Source organism: Coptis chinensis, chromosome 1, assembly GCF_015680905.1.
Source record: "Coptis chinensis isolate HL-2020 chromosome 1, ASM1568090v1, whole genome shotgun sequence".
In the NCBI taxonomy this organism is placed as follows: Eukaryota; Viridiplantae; Streptophyta; class Magnoliopsida; order Ranunculales; family Ranunculaceae; genus Coptis; species Coptis chinensis.
The window spans coordinates 20,983,706-21,004,686 of record NC_141456.1 but is presented as its reverse complement, the minus strand read 5'-3'; the positions used below and the strand labels follow the sequence as shown (position 1 = coordinate 21,004,686).

The 20,981-nt window shown below is 37.1% G+C and overlaps 2 protein-coding genes, 1 long non-coding RNA gene and 1 pseudogene across 4 annotated transcripts; 1 reads left to right on the top strand and 3 right to left on the bottom strand.

The window, feature by feature from the left end:
• Positions 1 to 6,204: 6,204 nt before the first annotated feature.
• LOC147522828 (uncharacterized) lies at positions 6,205 to 7,598 on the bottom strand. Its single transcript, XR_015214936.1, has 3 exons — positions 7,464 to 7,598; positions 6,657 to 7,327; positions 6,205 to 6,514 (listed from the first exon to the last, which is right to left on the bottom strand). It is a non-coding gene; the product is annotated as an uncharacterized LOC147522828 (long non-coding RNA).
• A 1,558-nt stretch (positions 7,599 to 9,156) lies between these two features.
• Positions 9,157 to 12,933, top strand: LOC147522827 (plasma membrane ATPase 2-like; annotated as a pseudogene). The gene is made up of 7 exons (XR_015214902.1): positions 9,157 to 9,288; positions 10,265 to 10,337; positions 10,478 to 10,638; positions 11,363 to 11,544; positions 11,636 to 11,818; positions 11,935 to 12,043; positions 12,318 to 12,933. The product of XR_015214902.1 is annotated as a plasma membrane ATPase 2-like (transcript).
• Positions 12,934 to 13,013: 80 nt separating this feature from the next.
• On the bottom strand, positions 13,014 to 14,245 carry LOC147522826 (thioredoxin H2-1-like). The gene is made up of 3 exons (XM_086595360.1): positions 13,947 to 14,245; positions 13,424 to 13,546; positions 13,014 to 13,308 (listed from the first exon to the last, which is right to left on the bottom strand). The coding sequence occupies exons 1-3, from the start codon at positions 14,106 to 14,108 to the stop codon at positions 13,246 to 13,248; spliced, it is 348 nt and encodes a 115-aa protein (XP_086451486.1). The 5' UTR covers positions 14,109 to 14,245; the 3' UTR covers positions 13,014 to 13,245.
• Positions 14,246 to 14,931: 686 nt separating this feature from the next.
• On the bottom strand, positions 14,932 to 20,955 carry LOC147522825 (spliceosome-associated protein 130 A-like). The gene is given in 7 exon segments (XM_086595203.1): positions 14,932 to 15,341; positions 16,458 to 16,592; positions 16,595 to 16,832; positions 16,834 to 16,949; positions 17,387 to 17,449; positions 17,451 to 18,215; positions 18,217 to 20,955. Coding segments are annotated over 7 exon segments (3,630 nt in total). The 5' UTR covers positions 20,389 to 20,955; the 3' UTR covers positions 14,932 to 15,200.
• Between the last annotated feature and the right edge of the window lie 26 nt (positions 20,956 to 20,981).

Genomic DNA, 20,981 nt, shown 5'->3' with positions numbered 1-20,981 from the left:
TCTATCCTCGATATCCACATGAGAAGTAGTTGATATAGCAAATCAAATCCTTATTATGTATTCTATTAATGAGGTAAATCAGCCCCGAATTGTTGGCTTACATTAGCTTCCTAGGAAACTTGATTTTGAAGTCTAAACTATAATAGATTTTTTTTTTCAAAGAGTTGTATATTGTTTATTTGCTATAAGTGTTTTAGTACATAAACATTGTTGGAATGATCCCGGGCGTATACCCGGGTCCAAAATCTAGTTTACTCCTAAATTCAAGGATATTGCTAAGAATTACATCAGATAGTTTTGCTGATTAAACTGCCTTCCTTAAGTTGTTTATCTGCCTTACTTAAGTTGTTTATCTAGATTTACTCCTAAATTCAAGAATATTGCTAAGAATTACATTAGAAACTGCCTTCCTCAAGTTGTAAATAGGACTCTTTTAGTTTTGCTCTTTTCCAATAGTAATGATACTCGGATATTAGCTAATTAAACTGCCTTCCTTAAGTTGTTTACCGGCCTTACTTAAGTTGTTTACCTAGATTTACTCCTAAATTCAAGGATATTGCTAAGAATTACATTAGATACTGCCTTACTTAAGTTGTTTACCTAGATTTTCTCCTAAATTCAAGGATATTGCTAGGAATTACATTAAAAATCTAATAGATATTAGGAAACTCTAACTACACAGATCCCGAGAAAATCAGGACCACCACTTAAGCCCTTATAACTCTGTTTAAAAACTGAGCTGTCATGCCTACGGCACTCTTCTTTTACAAAAATGCTTACAACATTTTTTGTTTTGTACAATTTCACGCTAAACAACTATATTAAGCATCTTAAAAAAAAAATCCTCAGCATCTCCTTATACAATTGATACTTTCACCAAATGAGGTTCTTTAAGGTGGGTTCAAAAGTTTAAGTTTAATCTCATTTGCAACCAAGACCCACTACTAAACAAAAAAAAAATGTTTTACCAATTATTTTATAATCCCGAAAACATACTTTTTTCGATTTTTTTTAGTACGGGTGGAAAGAGTTTCAATTCAGAATGACTGCTTTTCTAATAGAGATCCATGTGGCTATGCTACTCCAGCCATATGGTCAAGCAATCCAGCACAAATGCTATGGCAACTAAAGCGAATGATGTACATGTCTAACGTACAATATGATATTTTTGATGTAATGGTGTTTCTAGCTTGGACATTCCACTCCATATTATTATGTTAATGAAGTGCCTCTCCCAAAGCCTTTTTATTAGTGGACATATAATGTAATTCTGTCGCACACTAATTAGCTCTATATATCTTAATAATACTAGTGAAGACAGATCACTAACTTGAACCCACTATGCAACCCTTTGAACCCTTTCATTTTGAGTTTTATTGATCTGATCAACTTAGTACAGCTTTTTTAGGAGATAACAAATGAAAAGAGGGAGAGATGTGTAGTACGAAGTAACATATCAGAAAAATGAAGAGAAGAAGAAGAATTACACTATGGACTAAAAGCAAGACAACCAACTGAATTTCACTTTCACAATTAAGATTCATTACTGATGGTTCAATTACTATCCTAAAAAGAATGTAGTGGTGGATATTAAGATTCCTACGTGGGAGGTTTGTTGGCGGTATTGATCTTTGTGATGCCAAATATATATAGTACGGTTTTTATCAGGCCAGACTATAACGGTGCTTCTATTTCTAAAAAGTATCCAACGGTAGCAAGTTAATTTTTTGAAGAAGATATGCATACAGAATCACCATGGATTATGTTTTGAGGTAAAGTAAGGAATCATCTTAAGTTTAATGCTATAGATTGAAGAATGAAACCGATTGTACACACAAAAGCAAAAACATATAATTTCAGATATTATTAGATTGTTATTGTATGGAACTCCAAATTAAACATGCATCAAATATGGGATTGGATACCATATTTGTAGAAAACTTATTCCAAAAATATACTTATTGTTAAGTAAACAAAAAAATCAAATTGATATAACAAATATATTATGAACAAACCTTTAGTTCAACGAATGAACTTAATTTACCAATGATTAAATCCGAGCCTAGTGATTATCACTATGTCCTTAAGACAGATTTTCCCCCTCACGGTGCTTGAAGATTGATGAGAAACTGTCTCTCAAGATAGAACGGATTTCCTTTTATATATAGAAAGCTAGCACTTTAATTCTACGAAATCAGCAAACACAACATAGTATTTGACTAAGAACAGGGAGAGAAGAGAAAGTTTAGAACTCTATGTGATCTGGTGTGTCTTTCTTTCCAAATTCATCCACTATTTATAGGTGGGTGGTGCCTCTTCGAAACAACACAGTGACTCTTGGGAAAAAGTAAGCAATCCTTTGAAAAGTCACATGTTTCGAAAGGATACACTATTTCGGCATAAAGCACTGTTTCAAACCAGTGCTTATTTCGAAAGGTCACATATTTTCAGCATGATGCACTGTTTCGAACCAGTGCACATTTCGAAAGGTCGCACCTTTTCGGTATAATGCACTGTTTCAAATCAGTGCACCCTTTCGAAAAGGTTTTTCCTACTTTACGTACTGTTTCAAGAGAAACCCATTTCATCTCAAGTGGGGTAACTTGGGAGACAAATTACTCATTCATATCTCAATGGATTTGTGCAAATCTATTTTTCTAACAATCCCCCACATGAATGAAAATTTGGCTTCTTCTATCATAAACATCGGATTTCTGTTCTTTTACAAATGAAAAGATACCGCATCAGGTCAAGTAGCATGGGAGGCCTTGAACTTGCCTTAGTGAAAGACGATCGGGTTTAATTGGACGATCAGTAGACTTAAATTAATGTCCTTGAACTGTTAGCTGTTTGTATAAACCTAGACAATCATCTTCACGTAGTACCTTCTCGAATATTGTTGGTTCTCATGTTTGTGTTCATTTTGCCCTTGAACACTTCTTGGTTTCAAAGAGTGCTTTTGAGATATTTGCCTTAAAATTATCATAGAATTGAAGCGGCCCCATTTCACATTCACATAGGTGATTTCTATAAAGAGTATCCTGCAATACTCTACTTGGATAACATAACTTTCCAAGATATAGTAAATCATTAAAAGCTTGACTTATCCTGGGTCTCGCGACAAATATGCACTATCTTATATAGGAATGGGTTAGAGTATATTATTACTCTCTAGTCCTAACTGAGTCACAAACATAATTCAATTGGCCCTTTGAACCTAGATCTTGGAATCTCCAATCAACTAGGCTGGTTTTTCCATTATGAGGACTCTTGGTTGATTATCTCAAAGGCTTTAAGTCCATTCCCCTTGATAATCTTTCCACTTGCTCTCTTGTTAAACCTTTTGTAAGCGGATCCGCAACGTATGTGTCGAGACTTTCCGTTATACATGCTACTCTATGCTCTACCAATAGCAAATTGGTTATCACAGTGTATACACACTGGTGTCACAGATTTAGCCCAGTTTGGAATATCCTCTAAGAAATTTCAAAGCCACTCTGCTTCTTTTCCAGCCTTGTCCAATACTATGAATTCTAATTCCATAGTGGACCTCGTTATGCACGTTTGTTTTGAGGATTTCCAAGAAACAGCTGCAACTCCAAGTGTAAAGACATATCCACTTGTGGACTTTGAGTCTTTAGTATCAGATATCCAATTAGCATCGCAGTACCCTTTTGGAACGGCTGGATATCTTATATAGTCCAGACCAAAATTCTGAGTATACTTTAAATATCTCAAAACTCTCAGTATGGCAGTCCAATGATCTTTGGCAGGATTACTCGTATATCGACTTAGCTTGCTCACAGAGTATGCTATGTTAGGCCTTGTACAATTTATGACATACATTAAACTGCCAAGTATACGAGAGTACTCTAGTTGAGATATCCTATCTCTAGTATTTTTGGCTAAATGAAGATTTACGGCAACTGGTGACCTTTTTGGTGTGATGTTATATTTCTTGAACTTTTCAAGAATTGTCTCAATGTAATGAGATTGTGATAGAACAAGTCCATCATCTGTCCTAGAAATCTTAATTCCTAGGATAATATTAGCGACACCTACATCTTTCATGTCAAACTTACTAGACAACATTTGTTTGGTAGATTTTATGACATCCATATTACTACCCAAAATTAGCATATCGTCTGCATAGAGACAATCAATGACACAGCCCTTCTGAGTGCTTTTGACATAGACACACTTGTCACACTCGTTTATTTTGAAACCGTTTGACAACATTGCATTGTCGAATTTCTCATGCCATTGTTTAGGTGCTTGCTTTAATCTATATAAGGATTTAACAAGCTTGCAAACTTTCCTTTCTTGTCCAGGAGCAATAAACCCTTCTGGTTGTTCCATGTATATTTCTTCATCTAACTCACCAAATGTACCAGGAGCAATAAATCTGTCTTAAGTTTGTAGGAAACTTATTCCAAAAATATACTTATTGTTAAGTAAACAAGAAAATCAAATTGATATAACAAATATATCATGAACAAACTTTTAGTTCAATGAATGAACTTAATTTACCAATGATTAAATCCGAGCCTAGTGATGATCACTATGCCTTTAAGACAGATTTTCCCCCTCACGGTGCTTGAAGGTTGATGGGAAACTGTCTCTCAAGATAGAACGGATTTCCTTCTATAGAAAACTAGCACTTTAATTCTACAGAATCAGCAAACACAACATAGTATTTGACTAAGAACAGGGGGAGAAAAGAAAGATCGAAACTCGTGTGATCCGGTGTGTCTTTCTCTCCAAATTCATCCACTATTTATAGGTGAGTGGTGCCTTTTGAAACAACACATTGACTCTTTGGAAAAAAGTAAGCAACTCTTTGAAAAGTCACATGTTTTGAAAGGACACACCATTTCGGCATAAAACACTGTTTCGAACCAGTGCTTATTTCGAAAGGTCACACCTTTTCGACATAATGCACTGTTTCAAACCAGTGCACATTTTGAAAGGTTGCACCTTTTCGGCATAATGCACTGTTTCGAACTAGTACACCCTTTCGAAAAGTTTTTTTCTCACTTTACGTATTATTTCAAGAGAAACCCATTTCATCTCAAGTGGGGTAACTTAGGAGACAAATTACTCATTTATATCTCAATGGATTTGTGCAAATCCATTTTTCTAACAATTGTTATATAAAGTTATAAAAACAAACACCCAATTGACCATTGCTCGTTTAAAGATCAATACTGAGGTAGTGGATGAACTACAACTATAAGATTGTATAAAAGGGACATATTTACAAAATTGACGGACCTAGAATAAAATTAATAATCTCCTGTTCGAATTGGTTGGGGAGAAAATTCAGGGACATCATGCACTTTGCCAAGACATGCGTAGAACTAATTTTCAAGACAACTAACACTCACCTTGCAAACTCAATCATTGGATCTGATTTTTATCTTGAAAGAAGTTTACCACTGGAGAAGATGAACCAAAGAACGTAAGAAGCTTTAAGCCTTTAATAAAGACTCTTAAAATAAATTAAGTTATTGAAGAACTATCCTTCGGGTTTCTAAATCAATAAAGATTGCTTCCTAGATTATCTCCTAAATTGTAGGATTTCAATTTTAAGAATGTCTAACTACACAGATCCCGAGAAAATCAGGACCACCACTTAAGCCCTTATAATTTTGCTTAAAAACTGAGTTGTTTTGTATTATAGACTAAAATTTAACCCGTGGCTACGCCACTCAAGTCATTATGGGTGCCTTTCACACTCAGCGTGTCAACACTAAAAATTACATCTGGTCTTCGTGGAGGTGATAAAAAATTACGTATGTTTCCAAATAATTGTACAAAATTGATCTAACTTGAATGACATTTTTACACTACGAATGTATAGTAACGTGATCTAGAAATTTCCTTTGTCTTCAACCTAAATGATTCTTGATTTTGTTTCTCACCATTTACTTTGTATCTAACAAAGTAATATAAAACTTTGGAATTCATTTTCTCTTTCTTCTCAGCTCACAAAGCTCTATGGATAACAACCGGTGGAACTAAGTTATCTCAGCCCACCCCGAGAGCATTGATTCCTGAGGCATCTTAAGTCTCCAAACCTTATGTAGCAAATCACTTTAACATGGATTATCATTTTCCTTTCTCTATCAAACACCTACCTGCATACTTGCACTGCAAATAAGATCAACATATTGAACATTTGCTTATACGAATTGAAAAATAACAGTACCATTGCCTATTCGTATCATGCTCCTACAAAATTTTGAGTATCCACAAAATGTCTAAATGTTGAGATAAATATAATTAAGTATCCATATCCTTCAACACATAAATCCCAATTTCACAACACTTAAATATTCAATTGATGCTAGTATAACTCAATGACACGCAAGGAGACAAAATGCAGAATATTTGGCACCATCGAACATTCAGTTGTTGCAACCTTGGTTTTCCATATATTAATATATGTAGACTTCAACTATTTGTTGCAAGCAGTTTCCATTCCCCAAGCAACTGAAAAAATTAGGGTCACCTGCAAGATATGTAGAAAACAAAATTATATAAAATTTTACAGATTTATTTAATTTGCCATCACTCACAAATGTAGAATGGGGTGCCAATAAGTTTTAGGAAACATAATCCAAGAAAAAAAAAATGAATTAAAGATTCTTAACTGGATAGCCTAGATATGGTGTGCCAAGTAACAGAGCAGCAATTGATCATGGTGATCAAGTGATGCCTATGATAGGCCTCTCATTACTGCGGTATCCAGACTTCCTTTTGAACCCCATAGAGCCAGACCATAAGTGGTGATTAACCTAACTACCATTACCACCACTTGGGAATAGAATCCATCTACTGAGTCTGAATGAAGTCAAATTCTTTATTGCTACTTTTGCGGTTGTGCTTCCACCTGAGGCTGTAAGAAGTAGTATTCTACAATCGAACGAAAATGCTTGGGTTCATGATGTTTCGGGTGGTGGTTTATGAACTTCTCGTAGCTGCACTGAGTTCTCAAAGCAATGTTGGAAACCGAAATACGGGTACCTCTCATACCATGTGTCCTGCTGAACATGAGTGTCCCAGTGCTCTCCACAACTGTTTTTCCCGTACTTGTGCACCCAACTAGAGTCATTGTGACCTTCCCCCCATGTACGGTTCCACCGCTCCCCATACTTTCCTTCCCACCACGTCTCTAGCTCCTTGCTTGACACCTTGGTTGTATTGATTGAAATTCTTATCCCACTTGTCACTCCATTTTGTCTATCCATCACCTTCTAAGCGCTCGGTTCACTTGTCAGTGTATTTTATACTACTACCGTGCCCATCGTACTTCTCTCCCCACCTACAAAAATACAATGACGTTAACAATATTAACGTAATTAAGCAAAAAACAAACATTGTATAGATTGTGGAGTTTTACAATTCATATAAGAATAAAAGAAAAAAAAAAAAAAAAAAAAAAAAACTTAATAAAATACCTCAACAAATGCAACACGCTCACTGATAGAAGTAGTTTGTGTCTTATCCATGCTGAGGAGAAAATGGAAAACAATAAAAATTTTATAAGAACATAGCAGACTACAAAATATTGATAATCAATAACTTGTTGAGCAAAAAACAAAATAAATATGACTGCATTAAATACTAATCACTAACAACATATTCAAGGGCCATATTTTGGGGAATGTTAACTTGTTTCACCTTTTTTTTTTCTTTCCTATGAACATAGATACTATTAATCCAAATCCAAAAACAATCTATCTAATCAATAAGTAAAAAGAATTTATGAAGTAACGGTTTCCATTCCAGAAGTTATTTTGATGTTTCAGACTTATCAATTGAAGTGTTCTTTTATATGGTTCCGGTGTGCAAGCTGTATAAACATTTAAGGACCGAGTCTCAAACTTGGGTTGAAACATTTGAAACTTGGGTTAGACTCGCCTCCCCGTCCTAGTTCCACCCCTATTTAAGAGGTATCTACGAAAATGTCGCTTTTTTTTGTTTTGTTTTTGGTTTCTCGGTTATTATTTTTTTTTTTAGGTTTTTGGTTTATTTAGTTTTTAATTTGGAAAAGAAGAAAAAAGTGAGGAAAGCGTTTTTCTCTGTTGGGTTTAACGGTTTAGATACCAAAATGCTAAGAGATGGACCTTTTAGTATCGGGACTCTTTCTCTTATTATGTTACGTTGTTTGGACATAATAAGAAATGTACTGGTCATATACCTCGATTCCGTAAGTGTTTGTTGTTTTGTAGTCTTCTCTAACTGGGGAATCTTTACCTGCCACAAAATGCCGTTTACTCAAGGGGAGATTGAAGCTGTTGCTTAGATATATGGACAGGCCTTCTGTTAATTTTCAACTGTTTAGCCTAAATGTGGCATGAGTTTCAGATTTTTTAATCTTGCACACAACAAGTCGGAGATAGAGAGTAGAGTTCATGCTGCAATAGATAAGTTTCCACTGCGTTCTCTTGCAGTGGCTTACCAGGTTTAGTAGTATTTTGCCTCTGTTGTTGAATCATGGTTCATGTCCTCTACTCCTCTCCTCACTGTTTTTACTATACCTTCTGGGCATGTGTTTTCTTCACGTATAGGAAGTTCCAGACCAGAGGACGGAGAGCCCTGGAGGGTCATGGCATTTTGTTGGTCTTATGCCTCTCTTTGACAGTGGGGATACAATAAGAAGAGCTCTGGATCTTGGGGTAAATGTTAAAATGATCACAGGTGGGCGGGCATTCTATTTGTTCTTCAAAGTTGAAACCTATTATGGTTTTGACTGTAGGTGTAAAGTCCAAATTTCATATGAGGGCTTTAAAAATTGTTAAATATGCAAGCCCTTCATTTAGTGACGTAATATTAATAGTTGGTCATTCATTTCTTTGTCCTCACAACTTATTAACAATGTATTCAAGCTGAGCATATATATGTCATAACCTGATGATCCTTCTTGGCTACTTAATAAAGGACAGGATTGAGGGTCATAGAGAACCCAATTTCTGCCTAACGGTAGATGCTGGTGTTGATTTGTTAAATGCCCTTTGTGTTTATAGCTCTTAATCTCAAACTGTTATTTTCTCCCATGCTCTGCTTTTTCTTTAATCTGTCTTGTGTGTCTATTAAGTGATGCCATTAAATTTTTGTTAGGTGATCAACTGGCAATTGCAAAGAAACAGGGCCGCCTGGGAATGGGAACTAACATGTATCCTTCGTCAGCTTTACTGAGCCAAAACAAAGACGTATCATTAGCACCTTTGCCAGTTGAGGAACTTATAGAAAAGGCTGATGGTTTTGCTGGTGTTTTTCCTGGTAATATTTTATTATAAATCCTTTGTTTTGTTTTGTTATATGAGCCGCAACATGTCATTAGTCCGAAGGGAGCCACTCATTTTTCAGACATGAAACATGAAGTCTTGTCAACCTTGAATGTCGGCTACGTTCTTGGCCGTCTAAGTTTTGGTTAGATTGACCAGGAGCATGACAAGGAGATAATCATAGCAAAATCCTCAGGACTCCTCTACCTTTGTAAGCTCTGGAGGGGTTCCGCTTGGTCATTTGCATTCTCTTGGTGGCCATCACTACTAAGTGGACTGATTTTTTGTTCTCCTTCTCTTTATATTGCATTTGACTCTTTTATTAGGTCTTCTTGTCCTATTGTAAAGTAGTTTACAAAGGATGAAGAACAATATGGTATGTGTCAATTAGATCGCAACCATCATGTTTAACAAAAAAAAATGCTCCTTTTTAGTGTCCAAGCTGCTCTATATAAAGAATCCTTTTTCTTTTTTTGGTTTTGCAGATTTATGCAGTTTCTATTACAATTCGTATTGTGGCAAGTTCTATTTTAGCTCTAGTGATTCTTTATAGTGGTAAACTATTGTAGCTGTAACCTGGATAAAACATAGGCGACAGGGGTTCATGCGTTAGGCTATGCCCAACAGATGCCTGGGTGTCTTTGTTTTCTTAATTTTTGTTTTTCATGTTGGTTAAAGAGGTAGAAGTCTGAGACCTTCTCTTTATAAGGAATCGATGGAGAGAAATAAAAAATGTATTATATTAGAAGCACATACAATCATTCAAATGAAAGTTATACGAATGTTTTTACGTTAAATTGTTTGATGCCTAATTCAGCTGTCTAGATACAGTCGTGCAGTGACAGACTTGTAACACACCTGATTCACATTCTAAGGATCTTGGATGATTAAAGCTTCTATGATCTCAAATAAATATGTTTGGCCATAGATCAGGCTTCTTAGTTCTGACTTTTCTATATTTCTCGTGACAGCTTGGTTTCATGCTGCTCACTCTTATATGGAAATTTGACTTTCCACCATTCATGGTGCCCATCCTAAATGATGGTTTGTATTTTTCACATTCCATTGTTTCTGTCTTCAAGTTTCATTTTAAGTGCACATCACATCTTTTCCACCCCACCCTTATTCTCATAGCTTTGTCCATTGTTAGTTCTAAATTTCTAATTGTGACTGGTTAATTTCAGGTACTATAATGACAATTTCTAAAGATCGAGTGAAGCCGTCCCCTCTCCCAGACAGCTGGAAGCTTGCGAAGATTTTTGCAGCTGGTATAGTTCTTGGAAGTTACCTGGCCATCATGACAGTTATATTCTTTTGGGCTGCATACAAGACAGATTTCTTCCTGGTAAAGTTTTCTTCAATCAAATAATACTCTGTTCACTTATAATGTTCTTGATTTTCAAATGATGTTCTTGATTTTGACCATGAATTCCAAAGTTACTTTTTCTCATATGATTTGGATCTCGTGTATGTCCTTAAACTATTTTGTGAGGAGCCCAGACCTAGCTAGGTTGCTGTAGGTCATATAGACACTCCCCCGCGTATAAGATTTTTGTTTGTTAGTTAGATATTGAGTTTCTCAAAATGGAAACTAGAACAAATTACAATGGAGTGCTTAATTCAACAGAAACAATTGAGTACAGAGTTTGGAATTTTGTTTACTTTTATTATCATGCATACAGTCCTATTCCTGTTCGGTGAATGATTTAGAATTGCTCCCTTTCGACCGCGGTAAGCTCATTCAAAAGCTTTATCTCATGGCACATGTTTCTCTTTCAAAGAAATGAGGGAAGTTAAGTTCATTTGTATTTTTTTCCCTTTTGTTCGGGTGGTAAAGTTGCACTATCATTATGATTATATAAAAAAGGAGGCACTCTTGGACAAGATCTACCGAAACATTTTAAGCACCTCCCACCCTCCACCTACATATGTGCTTTATCACAACCCTCCTTCATTCAAGTGACTTCTAGTTTGAATTTCTTTGTTTGCATAACTTGTGATAAATCTGACAGCAATACCTCAGTTGCAGTTCACTTATATTAAGAATTTCCCTTATTGGTGATTTCCAGAGTGCATTTAAAGTTCCAAGCCTACGACATACAGAACAAGATGACTTCAAAAAGCTTGCATCGGCGGTGTACCTGCAAGTGAGCACCATTAGCCAGGCACTCATATTTGTGACACGGTCGCGTAGTCTTTCATTGAGCGCCCTGGATTGTTACTTGGGGCTGCTTTCTTGCTTGCCCAATTGGTGAGCAATCTTTTTGGTCCTTCATTCCGGAGCTCCTTTTAAGTTGGTATCTGCACAAGAGAGTAACCTTTGCCTTAATGATCATCTGCAGATTGCGACACTGCTAGCTGTCTATGTCAACTGGGCCTTTGCTGCGATTGAAGGGATAGGGTGGGGCTGGGCTGGCGTTATTTGGCTTTATAACATAATCTCCTATATCCCGCCCGATATCCTTCAGTTTATAGTCTGCTATGCACTGAGTGGAAGAGCATGGAATCCTGTTATGGAACAGAGGGTACGGTTTTTATCTTTTATTTCCTGTTTCAACCAAATAGTAACAAGCAACCTGATTTGCTTCCTTCTTGCTTAATCTGAAATTCTGAATCAGTTGTTGGTTCCTCTGCTCTACAGATTGCATTTACTAGGCAGAAGAATTTTGGAAAGGAAGCGTGTGAACTTAAGTGGGTGCATGCTCAAAGGAGTCTTCATGGGTTGCACTCACCCAACACAAAAATGTTCGGTGAGGGCACCATTTAATGTTCTCTCATGTACTGACTTATTTATGAGAATACATGCTTCATGTCTTGCAATTTAATCCCTGTGTTCGTTTTGTGTTTCATAGCTGTACATAATGCTTTTTAAGAAAAAGACGATATTTATAATTGGCTGATGGAGTATATTATCACTCCTTTTGGTGCAACCAATTAGGCATTGCAATCTTTTGGATATTTGGAAAGAATACAATTAATCATGACGTTTAGAGACAATTCCTGATTTTTTTTTCTTATTTGCAGGCTGGACGGAGCTCCATACCTTGAAGGGGTCGTGTGGAATCCGTGGTCAAATTGAAGGGGTTGGACATAGAAAAAATTCAGCAAGCCTACACCTTATAACCACGCATTAACGTGTTAAAGTCTGGCAGTTACACATACCACTGATTCAGAGATACAAAGAATGTATGTAATCCATTACCTGGCTATACCACTCTCATTTAGCTCAGCTTTCATGGCACACGTCGGGCTGGAAAACAGAATGCTGGATAGCACAAAAAACTTTTAGGATTTGATGTTTATATCATACAATTAGCTTTCTGGCCAAGAGGTTGTTTTTATGAATCTCTTTAATATTTTCGAAAAGTATGATCTCACTCTGAGTCTCGTAGGTGTAGGTCATCTGCATACAATAAAAATAGTAGTACAGAAATCTTCATTGATGAGGCTTTAAAATGTTTGAAGATCTGATTTAAATTTGAAAGGGGTGGTAGAGTTAGTAAGTTTTAGAAGTATATTTTTCCTTGATACGGTAATCGATTTAAGTTGTGTTCGTAGACTTCATTTTGAGCTTTGGTTTGAATGTTGTCAGTCTATCACGTACATTATTGAATTGAAGCTGTGGACTATGGTTCAAGTATATGATTGCAAGATCCCAAATGATACATGTTATTGCCTTTAAATTTGGAATATGGTGCTTCTGATGAAAGCACAATTGCACAATTTGGAACTTGACTTCGCATCAAATGGAAAGAAAAGAGTATGACATTATTAGATGAGAAAACAATGAAAGCCAAGAACAAGTTGCCTAACAAGCAGTCAAGTCAAACGGAATTGAGAGAATGATGCTGAGGTTGTACCCTGTTCCATTGGATTCTTCAATTGTACCCTATGCATCTCGATCATCTTCTCTAACTCATTCTTCTTGGCCCCAACAAGCTTGTCGACTTTCTTACCATGTTTGATCAGTACAAAAAGTTGGCATAGCCTCTACACCAAATTCTCCAGCAACGCTCTACTCATAATCCAAAATATTCCACATAACAAATATCAAAAGGCATCTCTTAGTATCTTTCATGTACCATATCATGCATTTAAGTTGAAATTCTAGTAAATAAAATAATATATACCATCAACTCGTCAACGTCTATCTTTACAAAGATGACATCTGTGAATTTGGCAGCTAACTCCATGAAAGCTGGCTCAATGGCTTTACAGGGACCGCACCACGAAGCCGTGAAATCTATCACCATCTTTAAAACAACAAATTTAATCATCAGATATATTAGAAAATTGTGAAGTTGGACACTGTCTTTAGATGGGGCAGATAAAGTTACAGCTTGTACGTGTATATATAGTTTGGCATGGTATTGTTGTGACGCATTAAGTGAACTGGCTCATGGGATTCATAGTTGTGAAGATGATCTTCTAGTTAAATACTTTTTTGATATCAACAGCATCAATAATGTTCATTTGTCATATCAGTAGTAGTAGTTGCAGGACACTAGTTATATAGTAATTAATACTTCTTGTGTAAACTCTCTAACTACATGAAGAGATTATGCATGCAACCCAAAAAATATTCTGATTCGCATTTTACTTGGCTAAAATTTTCAGAATGAACCAATCATGAGGGAGAGAAAAGAGAGAGACCAGTTGACAAGACCCTTTAATGTTATCAAGATGTTTATTCCAGTCATACGTGGTATGGAATGATCGAACGCAAGACTCTTTAGATGAACCATTGTAGGAACGAGTTGGCATGGAAGTGTAATAGTTCGAAACAGTTGGGAAGGTTGAGTAATCTGATCCCATTTGGTGTTTGTTTCACTGCACGCCAACAGAAGACTAATAGAATTCAAAGCTTAAGATGCTGCAAGGGTTTTTGTGATATGCATAGGGAGCTTTGCATGGGTTTTTATAATGAAGAAGAGAATTTGCTGATGGTATTGGTTGGGACTACCTATCTTCCAAGTTCCATCACGGCTTTTAATGAGTGGAGCTCTGATGTTACCAAATTGTGAACGTTGCTTTTTTTTTTGAAGCTGCCATAGCCCTATGTGCAATTGTCTTCTTTTTTTAATCTTTTCAGATGGTCCCAATTACGACCTTTCACACTGAAATATTCCCCCAACTCTCAATCACGAGTTCGGTCTACTTCTGATGGGGCTAGTTTTTGTTTTCATAATCATGGTGGAAAAAAAGAATAAGGTTCTGCTTTTGGTTTTACCAGTAGCAGCGCGTTCAGAAGTAGGGAATGTCAATAATATATATATATATATATATATATATATATATATATATATATATATATATATATATATATATATTCTTTTTCCACTACTGCTCTGCACTGAGCTGTGTATGAGCATGCGAAGCATATTATAATCCATAATGCATATTTCTCCAAATTTATGGGCAGTAGGCAAAAAAGTTGGGTTAAAAAAGGATTTGGGACCTTGGGGGTGTCTAGTAGAAGGCTCCATAAATCACTATGTCTTTCATAATTCACATACTGCTTACAATTATAAATGACAAGCGTAATAACAAAATGGTTGTGATAAAAGATCACAATAGCCACCATTAAAACCACCAAACAATAAATTGCATTTGCATTGTCTACACAAAAAGTAATGGATGATATTCCGAACAAATCAAATTCAATGATCTTTTTCAGCCAAATATAACTATATTATGTAAATTTGAAGTTCTCATCTTCAACAGAAGTAAAACTGGTTTATGCTTTCATATAGCAAACTTTACAATGATGAAAGGAATTACCTCCGCTTAAATTTTTTTGTCTACACAGAAGTTTATATCTGATTCTTTCGTTACAGAACTCTACATAGTGGTAACATGTGATAATTCTCATCTCTTCGAGTTTTGCAAGCATACACAGAAGCCTATTCAGATGATCTTGTTTCTCACGTCCTCGAGTTTCTTCAATATCTCCTGCGGTGTTCGTCTATCCAGCACATCAGCAATCTTCTTCTGTACAACAGGAGACAGTGTTGAAAACTGCTCACACAAATCACCATCAATCACATTCTGCAAAATTGTTTCACAAACCTTATTGTTAATAACAACCTCATAGAAGAAAATAAACAATGCTTGATGAAGAGTTTATAACTAATCAGCGAGAGAAGACACTCAGCAGGCTCCATAAGAAATGACAGAACAAATTGTTATATCACTACAGCCGTAAGTCCCTTGGTTGTGACCAATGGAAATGGTAGAAACCCAGACAAACAGAGAACTTGCAAATGTTGCATCTAGCCAATAACCATAATGGACCGAGTAAGACAGAGGTGCAGAACTGTAAACGATAAGATAATCCAGACAAACCGCTGCAAGCTTATCCTATATCTGTTTTATTGTTAAATGACAAAAATAAACATAAAAACAGAGCCCGGGCTACCATATACTTGATGGTACTGCTAGAAATCTCCCAAGCTCAAATTAGCAGAATTGGCAATGCCTATAATATGTGCATTGTCATAGCTTGGATTATTATATACATCCTTATTCAGAGGCAGGAGAAAATTATATGAAGGACCTCAGATGCATATCAAGTATAGGTAGAGTGGTAGACTATACCAGTTGGAAGTATATTTCAGCAGATACTCTACCATGGTGGTAAAGATACCAAGCCAACAACCTCACAGCTTCTCTAGAAAAAACCAACCATTTAACGTAGTATACACACAATGTGACGTCACATGACGTCAAAATGTGGGCTTTTTGGGTGGATTTGCAACATTGATGGAATGGAAACTCTGCCAACTGTAGTAGACGATCTGATCTCTTCAGATAGGAACACCTTTAGGCTACCTCACAGTAATCACTTTCGAAGCACTGAAAGCCTAAGATCTTGTTTTGAGATGATAAATCATAAATTAGGATGTAAATTAAAGTACTGGCAAAGGAAAAACATGATGCAAGTTGAGGCCAAGTTTTGTGTGCTCATCACAGTGTGTTACACACCAAGTAGCCCACTATTAGTTCTTAACTAGAGTACTATATGATGCAGTTGAGGTAATGTTGTTTATGAGTAATGGATAATAAAATGTCTAGGTGTTAATCATCAAAGAATTTGGCTGATAAACAATTATGGCATTTATTCACGAGTGTTTATAAACAGAAAATCCAAATTCACAAACTTACCTTAACTGGGAAATATGCAGATCTGTATGCTAAGTGATCTCTTCCACACAGAGGTGGATGTTCCTGCCTCATATTCATCTCTAAACGAGAAAAGAACTCAATATCCTCTCTGAAGGTTAATGCCTGCAGAGCCCCCCTATGCAACCCATTACAGTCCCATAAACAATGCAGTCGTGACCTCCTAGTATAAGAGATGTCTTCTCAAGGCACGTAATAGTATCACCAACATGAAACTGTACAATCTCTTCGACCTTGTTGGGAGCCCCATTCAACTTCCCTTCCTCCCACTTTATCTTCCCACCAGTTGGATCTTCTTCAATGCGATCCGAAATATGCTGTGGTATCTGAGTGAAGTAAATATTTCCAAACTTGTCAGCCTGCCATCGTATCAAAATCTATCCGGTATGATGCTGTAAGCCATCTGGGAAGACTATCATCCGCAAAGTTATAAATCTGATTTTCATCCCTCCTATACTTGCAGAAGTGGAATGACTGTGAAGGACAAAACCAATAAACATGACATTAGCAATGAACTTACATTACTTTTAAACAGTTATAGACATATCAACAGACCAATCAGTGGGGAATTGGTCGAATGACTGTAAGCACTTATATTGAGGCAAATTAGAGGAAAATTGTAAATATGCAAGAATGCAACCAACTCTTCGGTGATGATTCAATAAGGTGTTCCTAATGGTATTACAATAACAGGAAATGGCGTGGCACAAATTGATATAACGGCTTGAGTGATAGTAAGGTAGAAGTAAATGTTCTCGTTTTCCAAAGTTTTGATATTTGCTAAATTACGCCAATCAAGCCTGGCCTCATCATCACCTTAAGAAACTACCGTACCACAAAGGGCTAGTTATGGGATCACAACTCATAATGTTATTAAATGCTAGGATATAAACTTGAAGCTAACTTCATACCTCTTGGATGTCACCAACATATATCCTGTCCCGACATGTGTGAACAGAGACTATTGTGTGGGGGGAGAAGCTTATTTTCACATTTTCTAAGCAATTTCCTCTTCCCCAAATCATATAAGCGGAGGACTGGCCCAATGCCAGCGAGCAGATGTCCTTGAAACTGGCACAAGGCAAGAGGTGTGCCTTCTACTTGTGTCTTGTGCAATAACTGAAGACCTTTTCCATCGTCTATGAACCTATAGATATGTATAAACCCTGCTGCATGACTTCTCTTTGGCCAAAACTTCAACCCTTTCACTGTACCGACTGCCAAAAGCATTCCATATTCCTTATTGTTGAAATTCACAGTACACACGCTAAAAGCAGCTTCATTATCCTGAAGCTCTAGCAGACAGGTCGTAGTTTTGGTCCTTGGCTCAATAACTCTGATGCAAGACACCCAATTCTGTGATTCTGCCTTTGGATAACCATACTGCTCATCTGAAAGTGAACCACATATTTCCTCGTCATCATTACTGTTTTCCACCTTTTGGGCATTATGATTTCCATTCACCTCCATTCCAACAGCCTTTAAGCAATCCTTTCTTGCAGCCTTGCGCTCTTCTGCACTGAATGCTCCCTGTTCACTCTCAATCACTATCAACTGTTTCCCATTGGGGTGATGAACAAGTTTCCTTGGAGTATATCTCAGAGGAATCATTGTTTCATTGAATGTCTCTCCCAGTTGTTCAATGGTGAAGATCCTCAGTGCATCCCCAGTAACAGCGACAACACCTTCTGCACACTGACCAGATGAAAATGAGGCCGCAAATTCAAGAGTTTCATCTGAAGAGAGGAGTCAGCAAAAAGTTTCCTCCGTGAATATATCCAAGCCAAGGCTTACTTGACAAGCAGAGCAGTGCTCTTGACCTCTCACAAGAGCACAGAAGAGTTTTGGAGCTCTCAGTCCCAATAAACGGGGAGCGTGTATCTGAAAGTTGACCCGTCACCATGTCAACTACAGTTCTGTATAGAACACCACTTTGCAAACCCACATTAAGAAAAACACCCGCAGGGAGATAAACTCCATCCTCCCCACCTACTGAAGCATGAACATCAAGTAAGAGAAGCGATTCTGGCGGTGAAGATACACTCTGTACACTCAAGATCTTCATACAGTCATCAGGATCTAAGGAGAAGATCACGGATTGTGTTGTCGTGGGACCCAACCGCCAAAAAAACGACCTTTGTCTTCCTTCAGGAACTGGGGCAATGTCTAAACAAGCCACATTACCCAACATTCCATGCCTTTCAACCTCGATTAGCAGACCTGTCATGTCCATCTCAAAGTATACAAGCTCCCCTCCAGCCAGAGCTATAACAACCTGATATCCATTAGAAGCTACCTTCTCAATTGTCCTTTTGGAATTCCATTCATTTATACGTCTGTCCTCCCTTATATGCCTGATTCCATTTGGATGTATCTGTGCTAGAGAATCTTCACCTAAGAGAGAAACGCAAAGCGAAGGAACAGTGTCAAGAAATCCACTATCACTAATTTCTTCAACTGTTTCGCTGATAGAAAGCAAGAGAGTAGCATTTGCAAAGGAAACAACAATGTAAGCATCAAACTTATCCTTTCTATTCTTTTTCAAGGTCCAAACACCATTAGGGATACCAGGGAGTTGGGACACTGCCCGCTCACTGACAGCCAATCCTGGTCTCAGTATCCGCAGGGAAGAACGGGGGCCCCGGCCACAAAGAACGAATATCTGGGGAGTCTCCTCCTTAAAGAGATTTGCAACTTTCACATCCATTACTGGCATTAAGCTCTCAACTTGGTCAATCCTGGCGAGGTTTTGAAGGCCTCTTGGCTGGAAAAAGACAGGTTGAAAACCTTCCTCCATTTCAATTAACGTAGCCGATGAAGATTCAACATCCGCAGCATATCCAATCGCCCTAATCTCATACAGACCATGATTCCCAAACTCCGAGGCAGCAAACAGAAAATTAGCTTTCAGAATGCACATTGCACTCGTAACAGGCAGCGTATCAAAATACTTAATCTTCAATTCTGTAACATTTTCTTTACCATACACCAATGTACACATAAACAAATCCCCATACTCACTTTGCAGCAGAAATAATAAGAAGTATTTCTTCCTGTAAGTAGTAGCTGAAACAATGAGCACCCCATGCTCTGCGGGCAAGTCAGATCGTCTAGGAATAACAGCACGAATATCAAGATGACCCGTATTCTTAAAAATAACATAATTCTCTGCACAAACTAGTACACCCCCAGGGCCATCAACCCCTCCAGGAACAGTAACAAGCATATTTGCGCCATTATCAATCGGTTCAGACCACTTCCTAGAAACATGATTAAGCGAAAGATCAAGCTCATAAAAAGTAAGAAATTTCTGCGCCCCATTCCCCACATCGGCTTCCGAATAATCTAGTTCAATTGCAGCAAATATAGGATTCTCCCAACCAACATCAACACCCTTAATATCATAAACAAAAGTATGACTCTTATGGGCTTCTAACGGAGAATTAATCTTCAACTCTTTACCATTTCTCCTATCAAAAACATAAACAAACTTCTGTTTCTCACAAGCACCTATCATAACAGCTCTACCTTTAGGATCCACAGCTAAAAATTGGCCAGGTACCATTCTCCTACACCCAGACTTCCCAAATGTCTCATTAAACAACACATGAAACACATTCTTCTTACTATCATACTCAAGTACAGTAATACACCCAGAATCACTACTTAACACTATATAATCTTTATCATTACCATGTAAACTCAACTTACTTAAAGAACGAATGGTACCGAAAACATCAACAGAAATAAGAGTTTGAAACTTGCTACCATTTGCTGTGTCGTCAAGTTGGATTAGTTGGAGAAGTTTGTTGTTGGCCAGTAAGATTTGTTCAGTGTTGGTGTTTATGAAGTTTCCAGATATGGCAAAGGAGATGGCAGTGGATGGTTTTAGAGTAAGGTTGTATAGATACATTTTGGTGAAAGGTGGTGGGTTATGTGCTATGAATGAAGATGGTTTAGAGTAGAGGGATGGAAAGTGAAGAAGGAGAAGGTTTGGGTGATGGATGAAATGAGAGTTGAGCTAAGTGAGTGAGGGTTTTGTTAAACCCTGAAGAAAAGAAACGGAGATAAAAAGGACAGTGTTCCGTTCCGTTACTTTTTCAGGCTTGTTTTGCAAGAAAAAAGGTTAAAAGGGTATACTGGTCATGTGACATGTGGATCAAGTCCAAATCCAAGCCCAGCCCAATCCCCGAACTTAACAATGAACTAAAAATCACCAGTGCGTAGAGAATCATGAATCTTGTGGCATGGTCATTTTTTCTCTCTCAAGGAACCTTACAGAAATAAATGTCCAAGCGATGTCAAATCCCAAATTCGTTCCCAGTTGGCAAGTGTTAAACAGTATTATTACATATAAAATTTCACTCATAAACTAACCAACTTACGACCAGCCATCATAAAGACACGACAATGATGCATATCTCCTGGTGGTTTGAACTTCTGTATCAAAAACTACCACTATCACTTTCGTAACAAGAAAATTGAAAAGTTAGATCAAACATTTCG

Excerpts from the sequence above, each read along its gene's own strand:
- LOC147522826 (XM_086595360.1), bottom strand. The coding sequence starts at position 14,108 with ATGGGATCAGATTACTCAACCTTCCCAACTGTTTCGAACTATTACACT. Across the intron at positions 13,547-13,946 it reads TTAAAGGGTCTTGTCAACTG|ATGGTGATAGATTTCACGGC; the intron begins GTCTCTCTCTTT and ends GTTGTTTTAAAG. Across the intron at positions 13,309-13,423 it reads TAGACGTTGACGAGTTGATG|AGCGTTGCTGGAGAATTTGG; the intron begins GTATATATTATT and ends GATTATGAGTAG.